At 46.3% G+C, this 12,559-nt stretch overlaps 1 protein-coding gene across 2 annotated transcripts; it reads right to left on the bottom strand.

Moving 5' to 3' along the window:
• Positions 1 to 598: 598 nt before the first annotated feature.
• On the bottom strand, positions 599 to 11,873 carry LOC135908658 (uncharacterized). 2 transcript variants are annotated; one of them, XM_070538184.1, is made up of 4 exons: positions 11,823 to 11,867; positions 10,230 to 10,377; positions 1,310 to 1,369; positions 599 to 732 (listed from the first exon to the last, which is right to left on the bottom strand). In XM_070538184.1, the coding sequence occupies exons 1-4, from the start codon at positions 11,858 to 11,860 to the stop codon at positions 631 to 633; spliced, it is 348 nt and encodes a 115-aa protein (XP_070394285.1). In that variant the 5' UTR covers positions 11,861 to 11,867; the 3' UTR covers positions 599 to 630. The 2 variants fall into 2 exon arrangements, 1 of the variants encoding a protein (XP_070394285.1); XR_010566383.1 differs by lacking the exon at positions 1,310 to 1,369 and having other exon boundaries at positions 616 to 732; positions 11,823 to 11,873.
• Positions 11,874 to 12,559: the final 686 nt, after the last annotated feature.

Below are 12,559 nucleotides of genomic sequence, written 5' to 3'. Positions count from 1 at the left end.
AGCTGTGTCTTACCAGTACTCACGTACGGGGCAGAAACCTGGTGGCTTACGAAAAGGGTTCTACTTAAATTGAGGACGACGCAACGAGCTATGGAAAGAAGAATGATGGGTGTAACGTTAAGGGATAAGAAAAGAGCAGATTGGGAAAGGGAACAAACGCGAGTTAATGGCATCTTAGTTGAAATCAAGAAAAAGAAATGGGCATGGGAAGGACATGTAATGAGGAGCGAAGATAAGCGATGGTCATTAAGGGTTACGGACTGGATTCCAAGGGAAGGGAAGCGTAGCAGGGGGCGGCAGAAAGTTAGGTTGGCGGATGACATTAAGAAGTTTGCAGGGACAACATGGTTTCAATTAGTACATGACCGGGGTAGTTGGAGAAGCATGGGAGAGGCCTTTGCCCTACAGTGGGCGTAACCAGGTGGATGATGATGATGATGGTGATGATGATGATGATGATGAAGAAGAAGAAGAAGAAGAAGAAGAAGATAACGCAAATGAAGCATTAAAGTGGTCAAAAATTTCAAAAAAATTAAAGAAATCAAATCAGTAACACCATGTTACTACATAAGCAAGATGTTTCTAATGCACCTTCTGCAGATTTGCTTTGTGTCTGTTTTCACACATTGGTCACTTCATGATTCGGGGAGCTGGCTTAGACAGTTCCGCAGGCTGATGCACCCACAGAGAATGAAGCTTGTTCCTAATGTTGCTTGAGCTCAGCTTTGGCACCTGTAATTAGAAGGTAAGACAAGATATTAACAAATACATGTTACAGCGAAATTTCGTTATAACGAAACGTGACATAACTAATTGTTGGATGTGACAAGGTCAAATCCCCCTTGAAATCTCCGCAGATATCTACGTTTTATAACCTTGTATCAACGAGGTAAATTTATCCCGCTAGTAGATTTGCCGAACTTGATTTGTTTCCGAAATACAAACTTGATTTGTCTCCGAAACAAGAAACGCCAGACCTTTGCAGGCTCAATCGCATTCGGCGGGGTTCGGCATACATTCGTTGCCAACACTTTTGGGTATTTGTGTTGAATGCGCCGTCGAACACTGTTCCTTCTCACCACTGCGTGTAGCTACGCGGAAGCATGCAGAAGCTCATTTTCGCCATCGAAATTTCTCTCACTGCGGCACTGCGCAGGTGATTGCAGCTAGGCGTGGCCTTAGAGATTGCACCGGTGAAATCTCAGAGACCACGCCTCCCTCTGTGGCACGTGCTGCACGAACGGGAGAAACATTGTCGGCGTTGTTGTGATTGACCTGTCTAGTGTGCGAAACATTCAGGCGTACGTACCCGTGATAAGAGGATTTGTCTCGTCCCAGAAAAGGCTGTTGTATAAGCCTGGACATCGACCTGTCAAGTGTGAGAAACGTTCAGGCGTGCATTCCCATGATGAGATAATTGCCCTCTTCCCCGAAAAAGCGTTACCCCTTTACGCCCTGAGCAGACACAAAAGGAAGGATGAAGAGAAGAAAACCCGAAGGGCAGGAGCTCCTCGACTGCAGAACCTGACGAACGCATTGATACTTCCACAGGCTCCCCAAGTTTTCCAAGAAGACATCGACATACCACAAGACCGCAAGGGGTTAAAACGCCGTCTTGGCCCCCGTGTTAGGCATGTTATGATCCGCCTGTCAAGTGGGAAAAACGTTCAAGCGGGCGTTCCCATGTCAACATGATTGCCCTCTTCCCCGAAAAAGCGTCACCCGTTTATTTTCTGAGCAGACACAAGGGAAGGACAGGGAGAAGAAAACCCGGAGGGTAGGAGCTCGTCGACGGCAGAACCTGACGAACGCATTGATACTTCCATAGGCTCGATACCCAAGTTTTCCAAGAAGACATCGACGACCACAAGACCGCAAGGGGTTATTTAAGGCCGTCCTGGCCCTCGTGCTAATCAGAACCGCTCGAGTTTTGGATAGAGTCACAACCATGTGTACCAATGAAGTGAATACATTCTTTTCTACTTTTTTTTCATCATCGCGATGCCCGCCTTTGTCGTCGTTTCCTGATTCTTGCGGTAAAGGCCCACCTCACCCGGTCGAGATTGTATCAGCGTGCAACCTATTCAACTGCGTCGCCATCTCGCGATGGAAGCCAACTGAAAGCGGAAACGAAAGACATTAAACTGAAAAAGAAGGCAGCTATCGTAAACGCAATCGTGTCAGATGCTAAGTTGTGTGACGCCGAAATTTCTTTTGCTGTTCTATTGGCCGCAAGGCTGTCTTCTATGCAAGTTCAAATTTGTGCACTTCATTACGCATGTACTGCAGTGAAGGGCAGTAATGAATATAATGAAGTAATTTCGGCTCTCCCTGCAACGTCGTTATAAAGATATTTGATAGCTTATGACTGATAAGAGTTCCCCCTCATTTGTACGGAAGCTTTGTTTGCAAACAGTATGTGTTAGAAATTCGACCCAGGCATCGTGCGTGTGCAGACGGAATAATGCCATCGCTGCGATTCAGCCTTATGTCAGATAGGAAGCACCCGGGATACTGATGTGAAATCCAGATTCTTGGCGATAACCAAAGCCTTACACAAGAAGGCCAATGGAGGCTGCCAAGTCCTCCACAAGTACATCGCAAGCGTCATTTTTCGTTTTCACATCATACACGTGCTGCTTCAAGCACTCTTCGAAAATGCATCTTTTGTTCAGGTAAACGCAGTCACAGTTCACGCACAGCATACTTATACCACGCCGAAAAACCGTTTTACAGCATGTCTTTCACATATGCCACTTCATGCTACAACGTGCAGGCAGCTACATATAGCGTCGCATTGACTTGATAGGTTGTCAGAAACCTCCATATCGCGCTCCGCCATTAATATCTTTGTGCCATAATAACGGGTCGTGCGTAGTTTAGGATGTTCTCTCGGGCCTGTAGTAGTGCGTGCTCGGTTCATTATGCGTTGGTGGTGCGTCACGCATTCGTACTGGCGACGTAGCCTCGATGGGTCATCCTCAACCGACGACTCTCACTTCCCGCGTTTGGCACTGTGTAATGGTGCACTCAGCAAACTGAAACTTCATGGCTTATTGTTATCAGCTGCTTTGCTGTGTTGCATTTACCCTTGTGTGCTCATAAAGCAGCGGACTTGTAGCTCGGCCTAGCTGAACGACTTTAGTGCGAAAGTGGAATTGCTTCATTGGCTATTAGCATTCCACGTGACTATTGCCGCGACAGTTTCTTTGTGCCCTTTATGTGTCTCGCTTTACCGCTCCGCACGCCCAGTGTTTTCTGTTTTCGAGCGCTCTGGTTGACTCAGCATGGCCGCAGATGGTTTTATTTTGTTCGTGAATGTTGCGTACGTCGATTATCTTCATCGAGAACAGAGGCAATGGTGCGCGCCGGTACTCTGGAGCCATTTTTGATGCGCACGAATAGTGTCCGGCCGATAACCGTTCAAAATTATTGTTGACGGCTACAAAATCAGCTACGAAGCTCTTGGCAATTCCCACCAGTGCACATAGAAAGCATCTTAATAACGTAAAGGTTTGAAGCAGCGATATGTCTTGTCCATTGCACAAGTCCACGTTTAGTCTCAATTTAAATGAGTGTACTGTTACCGGCAAGCTAAATCTACCGCTAAGTAGGTTGAGCTTACCATTGAAGCGAGGATGCCAGGAGAAGGTGAATAGGTCATTGGGTCCACGATAATGAAGTTGGACTTTAGAAAATACACTGATGGAACGTCCTATTGTGTGTACAATTATGTTGTTTGCGCCTTTAAATAAATAAATTGATAGGTGTGTCCTGTATGTGCGGCATACGTATTTTTGTATCTTCATTAGCGGAAAGGTTTGGATCGAATGAGTTTTGTAACTCCAGAACCATTCGTTGAGATAGAAGTATTTTTTAGGAGCGAGTAGGTGCCCTGAGTGATCGGAGGCAGCCATCTTTTATTCCTTTCGGAACGTGGAAACCTGCGGCTATTCAGATGAACATTCAGTTTTGTTCGGCATATTAATGCATTTTGAATATTAATGACGTGTAAGTATATTAATGCTTACACGTCAGTTCGATGCGGTCAGATTTTGCGGTTTTGTGACGTCGCGTTACAGGCAGGTGAAGTGGGTGTAGCCCGAAAGCTTTTGCCCAATAGCCGAGGGCTACCGGCGAAAAGACGTCGAATCAGAAATAAGTACTTTTTTTTGTTCCGTCAAATCATGAATAGTCAGTGTGTACACGTCATATCAGATGGGGAGCTATCGCGGTTTTCGTGACGTCGCGTGACTACAGGTGAAGTGGGGCTGCAGGTCCAAAAAAGTTTTCGACCAATCGCGAAGGGCTGATTGCAGAATTGGAATAGAAAAGTTTGGAATAGTTTTACGTTATATATAGCGCCCATAAACTACGCATAAACCGCTATTATGGCACATAGAGCATAATGGCGGAGCGGTCATATGCGTGACATGGAGGTTCCTTCCTCCATGATGCGCGAGCACGTACTGGCACGTGGTTATGGATTAGATTACCTCAGTGACTTTCAGCTCATTTAGCCTTATGAGTGGCAGATGTCACGGCACTCTTCGCTGGCCAACCTGGCGCTAACCAATATTCATCTTCGCCATGGCCTCAGAGATCGTGCGGCGCGGGTCAACCTAGAGTAGCTTTAACGGAATGTAGCAGATATGAGCAATTGTAGCAGCAATCCCACCATTGCGTGTGTTGTCATTCTACAGGGCATTTTTTAACTGAACCAAATTTTTAAATATTGTCTTTGGCAGGTAGCACAATCCTAACGCTTGTACTAAAATACTCGATGAGGCGGCCCATTATTTTTACGAAAAATCAAAATGCTTAATTGAATCATTGACATAATTACGCTAATTTACTTATTAATTCAGGGTGTATACCAAGTTGACATCTCTAAATTCCCTGAGTTTTCCAGGTTCTCCCTGGGTATCTTTGCAGAATTCCCTGACTGACAGAACTTTGTTCAATGTCAAGACGGGCGGGCACTATGTCGCCTGATGCTTTCAATTTGTAGTAAGCATGTTAAAAATAAAAAGAACGGCTTAATCCAGTCTGAATATCAAGGAGCGGTGTTTATTTTATTCGAAAAGAAAACAGAAGGGAGGGGTTAGTAATATGCACAGCGAATAAAATATCTTGGAAAAAAATGGTAAAACCCATTGCAATTAAATCGAGTCTAACTTTCTCAAATACGAATAAAATGGATATGCATGCACAAACCATTATTTTCGAACATTAGCTATTTCAAACAACTAAGAGCAAGCTCATTGGTATAAGGTGCGAACCTTGTCACTAGTGAGATTCTCTCTCAGCAGCTGGTAAGTAAACCTCAACGTCCTGACACATACTGAAGCAAGACAGCAAGGCGGGCGAGTTGATTCATCGTACAAGGGCGCCCGTGCCGTGTTGTCGTGTTTCTTCCTTTTGTGCCGTGTCCCTTTGCGCTGCTACAAAGAGAACGATGTGCCCTGACATAAGGCCTCAGTGTTGTGTTTCGCTGCTCTAAAGAATGTACTTGGGTTTGAACAGAGGCTCACCTGCATCTCGGCCGGAAAGCGCTTTTCGAGCTCACAGGAGCCACGCGTTCGCCTCGCGGCCAGCATCCCGTCGGTCAGCTGTGCAGTCAACGTCCCGTTTTCTGGGCGGCCGCGGAAATGTGAGAAAAATCGGGCAGTTCGCAAAAATGAATGCATGTCTTTCACTGCCCTTAAGAGCTCAAGTCGCCACAGGCACATCCTAAACAGCTCCAAGGGCCTGCCAATACACTTACTAGACATATCGGTGCTCGTATGGGGGGTGCAAGCGTGTATAGTTAAGGAGTAATACTGTGAGCCGTGACGATTGCCCCTTCCCACGCTTATGCTTCACCGCAATACTTTTGCGTATGCTTCACCGCGTAATATTTTTGTATAGAGGCGAACATGACTTTCGGGAACCGGCTTATGCAACGCGCCGTGCTTTCCAAGCTTCGACGCCAATCGCGAGGACCACAAAGGCGGAGTCGGTGCTGACAGCAGCGAATTCTTTTAATGAAAAATACGGCACAGAATGGCAAGAAGCTTATTAGCGAATGTCAAAGTAGGTAGGCCTAGCGTTGCGACGTTAGTGCCTGCGGCGGTGGCGGCTTTGGTCAGTACATCCTCTATGCACTGCATTGATTAATACCGTCTCGGACCTGTGATCACGGCAAAAAGTTGGAAAAATCTGACGACGAAAGGTTCTTGCATCTGGAATTTCAGACGTTCCTATACATTGACTCTATGTGGTACGTGGTGGTGCTACGAAGCCGTCCGCATTATCGGGCGTCCGGAAAGTCGGTCGTTGACTGCACATTGGCAACTTCTCCAGCTGACGACACGGCGTCAAAGACGATTCGTTACGATTCCTCTGTGTGACTCGAGCCAGCATTACCGCGACTTTCGTTCCCTTTCAATAAGGTGGCAGCTAATTTTCTCTGATAGAAGCACAAATTCCCTGAGCTTTCCCTCAGTATTTCTAGACTTTCAAAATCCCTGGGAATTCCCGGTTTTCTCGGTTGGTAGACACCCTGTTGATTACTTTACTTAACATATTTCAATCTACAAATTGTAGATAGTCAGTATGTAAGGCATATCGACTTGGAACGAATTCTGAAGATGCACTGGTTTCAAGATATGCGCTGTCAAACTTGCGGTAACAATGCACGGTTGTTCAAGGACTTAATCTTCAAGGAAACGCTGTTTCATGCCCTGAAGCACAAACTACTTGGAACGCCAATGCATTTCGTTGGATACTTTGAAATTTATCTCCAATTAGCTCGAAAGATTTAGAAGTACCACAGACAATTATTATAAGTTTGGTGCAGCGAGAAATAAAACATCATGCATATCGGAGCACATAATCCGCCATGCAACAAAAACGTGACTTCGGGTTAACATAAATGTTGCCTGATGAAATGCAGGCACTTGTAAACTACCTTTCCGCGTGTCTATGGCATTTCAAGAAATGACCTTTTCTGTCTTCCAAATAATTAGTTTTCCGATAACAATGGCCTATCCTTATAGGAACATCACAGGGAACAACAGCTCCCTCACACATCGTTCTGTTTACGAGCGCTTGAGGTTGCTGGTGCAGTGCTACAAGCCTCTGATTTCGCGCTTGACGCTACCTGCGAGTAGGCGCACACAGCTGAGTGTAATTATTCAGACGCCTCGCAGATGCTCGCCGGAACGTGTTCACCGTATGCCGCTCGACGCTGCCGTCTCCGACGTTTGCGTGCAACTGGCGCAGCGAGCATGCGCCGACCAGATTTGTGCCGGAGACCGTCGCGGCAACGCGGTATACAGAACGATGCATGGCGCTGTGCTTTGTAACAACCTTAAAATTGCACTTTCTGCTTACATCCCGCTAAGAGCTTTGGAGGAAATCGCTATAGGAGAGCAACATATCACCAGCTATGCCATGAAGCGCTGATAAAATAAAAGCAAGAAATGAAGCATCAATTAACGGCAGCGTGCAAACTGGCCCGGCGGGATTTCTTTAGCCAGCGAAACCAGCACAGACACAAGGGCCGTACAAAGGGGGCGAGCTGTATGTGCGTACGTGTGCACCTCTGCAAAATTCACAGACCAAGTAAATGCACGTCCATAAGATGATCGTGCAATTTCTATATGTGACGGCGAGACTGTACAGTTGTTTCATTCTGGCGTCATAGTACGAGTTTCTTTAATATTAGTAGATATGACCATAACAAAATCCGTCGGTTAATGATTCCTTTAAAGTACAACACGATTCCGTATCATGATTTATGTGAATCGGTGACTCTTCTAATGAAGGAATTAAATACGCAATGTTTCTGGCTTTATTTTTCATCACAATCGCAAGGTTTAAATAGACTGGCATGCGGATTCTGAAAACCTGTGCCTTACACGGGTGCTCGGCACAGTATAGCAAAGTCGCTAATTGTCAAAGTCATTCGCTCATGTTTACTAATTGAGCGCACTTAAAACAACTTGCATGACGGATATTTTTGTCAGCAGAGGTTGGATTGCTCAAAAGCTGCAAGCATAACCCTGAACAAAGAAATAGTCGCGCTGAACTCCTCTGGGACTTGGTGCCAATTATCTCCACGCAGCGCACTGTCATTATGAATGTTGTGGATCCTGATCCTACCAGTAATAGCGCCACCGATGTGGCCACACGAACTGCTGCGGACGGCGGCGCAAGGTGAATCGTGACGCAAGAAAACTACTGCAGGTGGCGGCGGCAGGCGCACGAATGGCGTTCCGATCATTATAAGCCGTTATCACTCGTTAGCGCCTTATCCATCCGCGTCGAACCATTTAAATCGCGATGCACACTCTGGCAGCGGCTGCGTATCGCGCGGGCCTTTCCTCGAAAGCGGCCTGCGATTGAAGCGAGGCGCACGGGCCCCAATCGTGAAAGCGAGCTGCGATGGCGGCGAGTCGAGCTTCGTAAGCGTTGCGTCCTCGCCGCTTAGCTTGCGTGCAAGCGAGAGCCAGCACGAATGTGAATTCGCCCGCTGCTGCGGGCCCTATCGTGAAAGCGATCGTCTAATTGGACGGGCGGACGGTTTTCTCGTTGGGTAAGCTGTTAAGAATGGCGAGCTGCAATGCAGGATTGTCACCCAATTACGACTGGGGAACAAGACGCGCATCCCCCACTCTCCGTCGCTTCAGCTAGGATGCGTTCGATGAAGCGGACTTTGTGCTGAAAACCGCCGCCATCCTCTAGCCCCATCGCCGTTGTGACGGAATGAGTTTGGCGGGCGAACTATTGTACCCGAACTCCCCAGCGCAGACCTGATCTGCTACGCGTGCGCGAGCTGCCGCGGGAAAGCCGTTTTTTGTTGCTTCCCACGCGCCGACCGGGACGCAGGACAACGAGCTACCCACCATGGCTCCGAGCTACCCGGAACGGCTCCCCTCTGACGTCGGCTCCGGACATCGGAATGTGTGTGCCTTTGTGTGCGTAAACCGTCCTGCGGGGCGGCGGCGAGTTTACAATGAGTAAACGAACGTTCTTGTCACCTTGTATCGCGGGCGGACCGAGTGTTTAAAAACTGCTGTGGTGCGAATGCTCGGGACACTTCTCTTGAGCAGTCATGTTGGACTGACACTCTTTTCTTAAGCAGTCATGTTAGACTGATACACTTTTCTCAAGCAGTCATGTTAGACTGATTTAAATACTGTAAATAAACCCGTATTCCTCGTTCTCGATGAGAAGCAGTTCTTCCCTTCATCAACGTCCTCAGCGTGGATAAGTTGGACGACGGCATGGGCCAGCTACCTTCGAATTCATGCCGGACTCCAATCTTGACAACGGATCACGAGCGATGGGATTGAGCCCCCAATCCTGACAAAGCATAGAAATGCTCGCTCAGATAGATAGATAGACAGATAGATAGATAGATAGATAGATAGATAGATAGATAGATAGATAGATAGATAGATAGATAGATAGATAGATAGATAGATAGATAGATAGATAGATAGATAGATAGATAGATAGATAGATAGATAGATAGATAGATAGATAGATAGATAGATAGATAGATAGATAGATAGATAGATAGATAGATAGATAGATAGATAGATAGATAGATAGATAGATAGATCCTCTCAGACTCAAGCGATCCTAATTTAGAAATGCAACTAAACGTTCGTCAGCTCGGTGCAGCCACATGTTACGATGGGGCGCGTTACACGTTCCCTTCACGCGGTATCTTTGGTATAAAAGTTCTACTCGGGTATGCATGGCAAGCCTGTAATCATAGACAAAATTACCGGATGTCTTATAATAGCGTAAATTGCCTATGGCATATGACACTAATTTACTTATTCTATTGGATTAGCCGAAGAGGCGGACAGTACTTACACTGAAAATCATAATGGATAATTGACTCATTAACAAAAATTCCATAATCACCTTTCTAACTAATTACTTTAGTGCATATATTGCAATACACAGACTGAAGCGATTGATTTCACAAGGCACATACACTCCGAGCAAATTTTGAAGCTAGCAGCAGTTCTGGGATACGCGCTGTCATACTTGCAGTAAAATTGAACTATTGTACCGCTTACGTTTTTAACAAAACATATTTTATATATGGAAGAAAAATAATTACGACCACCAATGCATTTCGTCGCAAACGTAGGGAACGCATATCTCTACATTGACGTCATCCTCAGAGCTCGCTTAAAGTGGACACGGCATTCAAAGTGACCGACCGAGCGTTCTGTTTCGGTCCTGAGGCGGCCGCCAGCTCTCCCGCCGGGTCCCCCTAGCGTCCGTTCCTCTTGGGTCGTGCGTTGAGGAGGAGCCCGCAATGGAGGGGCAGCGCCACGTCCTGCGCGTGTTGGATCGAGGCCTCCGAGGCTGTGGGAATAAAGACTTCGTACCTTTACGCCAAGTCACACCCTGTAATCTTTATTCAAAGCGAAAAAAAGGAATTAAATTATGGGGTTTTACGTACAAAAGCCACGGTCAGATTACGAGGTATACGCCGTAGCGAGGTACTCCGGGAATTTTCGACCACCTTGGATTTTTTAACGTGCACCTAAATCTAAGTACACGGGTGTTTTCGCCCCCATCGAAATGTGGCCGCCGTGATTCGATCGCGTGACCTCGTGCTTAGCAGCCCAACACCATAGCCCCTAAGCAACCACGGCGGGTGGCATTCAAAGACATCGCCTAGAACTTGTAAATTGCGACATGTCCCGTAAGGTTTACATGGTAATTAAAAAATTTTCTTTCTTTCTTTCGCTTCGATCAGAACTAAGGAATTTATTATCATTGTGACAGTGTAAAATTTCACTGTCAGCGATTTTACTTGAAAACCAAGTTTCTGTCAGTACAACCACATCTACAGCGCAATCATCAATGATAGAAGACAAATCATCTCTTTCGTGAATGGCACGTCTAATGTTCGTAAGGACAAAAGACACGTTGCCCACGGTGGGCACGCCCCTCTTGTCCTGCCTTGACGCGGAAGCAATTGACGAGAACGATCTGCAACCTGGGAAATTTTGCACACAGTATCGGTTTGCGATGAGTACATGAAGCATTTTTTGTTGATGAACCTCCTATTGTGTCGCAAGGAAAAGGGCTCTCCGCTTGCCTTGCCATACTCGAAGTTTCTTTTGGCAATTACGTGTTGCCTTGCAGAAGTCTGCAGAAATGCTTGCATCTGATCCTCTAAGGTTGTCCCTACTAGAAAATATAGCATCTTTTGTTTGAAAGCTTGTAAATTTTACAATTATTGGTCGACATTTAGCAGCTACGTATGCTCCTAATCTATGGGCTCGAGATATACTGTCAGATGATAACTGCATTCAAGAGCTTTAACTTTTTCTTCCGATTGAGCCCAGGATTCACTTGTCATGACGAGTCAGCGAGACCGTAAGAGATTAGGTTCTGCCTGCGTGCGCGGTCTTCGGTATCGTCTACGTCCTGCTCCGAAGTTCGCCACCTTCTTCGCGAACTGTGTCCGCAACTACAAGTTGCGGGTCATTAGTTTGGCACTCATCTAAGTTGTTTACGTGGTCCTCTACGATGGCAAGTCTAGCGTTAACGTCAAACATTATGCTTAGTTCATCATGACGAGAGTCAACATGTGCAACAATAGTTTTAGCAACAACTGGTAACTCCGGTGGTAAATTCAGGTAATCAGGTCCAGGGTTTTCTTCTATGTCCGCACACAATATTAGCAGTTTGATAACATTGAAACAAACAGAAGTAATGGTGTAATAACACTGGGGCATGGCGGGAGCAGCAAAAACACATTGTTCGATTTTTTTACAATAATAAAAAGTTTCACCAACCTGCACCAAGAAAAGGAACGGTTTATGGCTGGCTGCATCCCTGCTGCTCCAACATGCCCACTGGGAGGTTCAGCTAGCAGCTGGCGTTTTATATAGTCGGGTAAGTGTGATGACACTGACGGTAGTGAAGCATCAATATGAGGAAGCAGAACTCGTGCGTAGATGAACATTTCCGGTATCACGCATCGAGCATTAGACGCCAAAGCAGGACATTATGCCTGACAATGCATCATATATGGATGACGCCATTCCAGTTCCGTGAAGTTGGTCCGGCGAGGCAGTTGCGTTGTGCAAAGCTGAAAGCGTCACAGCAAGTCGGCTGGTCACCGCCGGGCAGCTGATCCGCCCCGATGCGAGTGCAGTGAAGTGCACCAAGAAAAGGAACGGCTTTATGGCATCCCTGCTGCTCCAGTATGCCCACTTCCATGTTTTTTGTCTATTAAATAGGCAAAAAGCATGGAAGCATTGATATAATTTATTTCGGGCACAATATTTGGGAAATACGACTTTATTCCTTTATGAAAAAATACATATTTTTCTTGTATTAAAGGGCCCCTGAAACGGTTCGGACAAATTTTGTAGGCGCATAGGGTACAGCTTAAGTCGAACATTCGCACCACAATTTAAGTGAAGCGTTACGTATTAATGGAGTTACAAGCGATTAGAAGTTACCCTCCTCCCTAGCCATGCCTTTCCTCCTCAACTCGCTCGCCGAGCGAGCGGCGCTAAGCTCCGCC

The sequence above is a fragment of the Dermacentor albipictus genome, chromosome 4, assembly GCF_038994185.2.
Source record: "Dermacentor albipictus isolate Rhodes 1998 colony chromosome 4, USDA_Dalb.pri_finalv2, whole genome shotgun sequence".
Taxonomy (NCBI): Eukaryota; Metazoa; Arthropoda; class Arachnida; order Ixodida; family Ixodidae; genus Dermacentor; species Dermacentor albipictus.
Note: the sequence above shows the minus strand (reverse complement) of the source record. Positions and strands in the feature narration are given on the sequence as shown.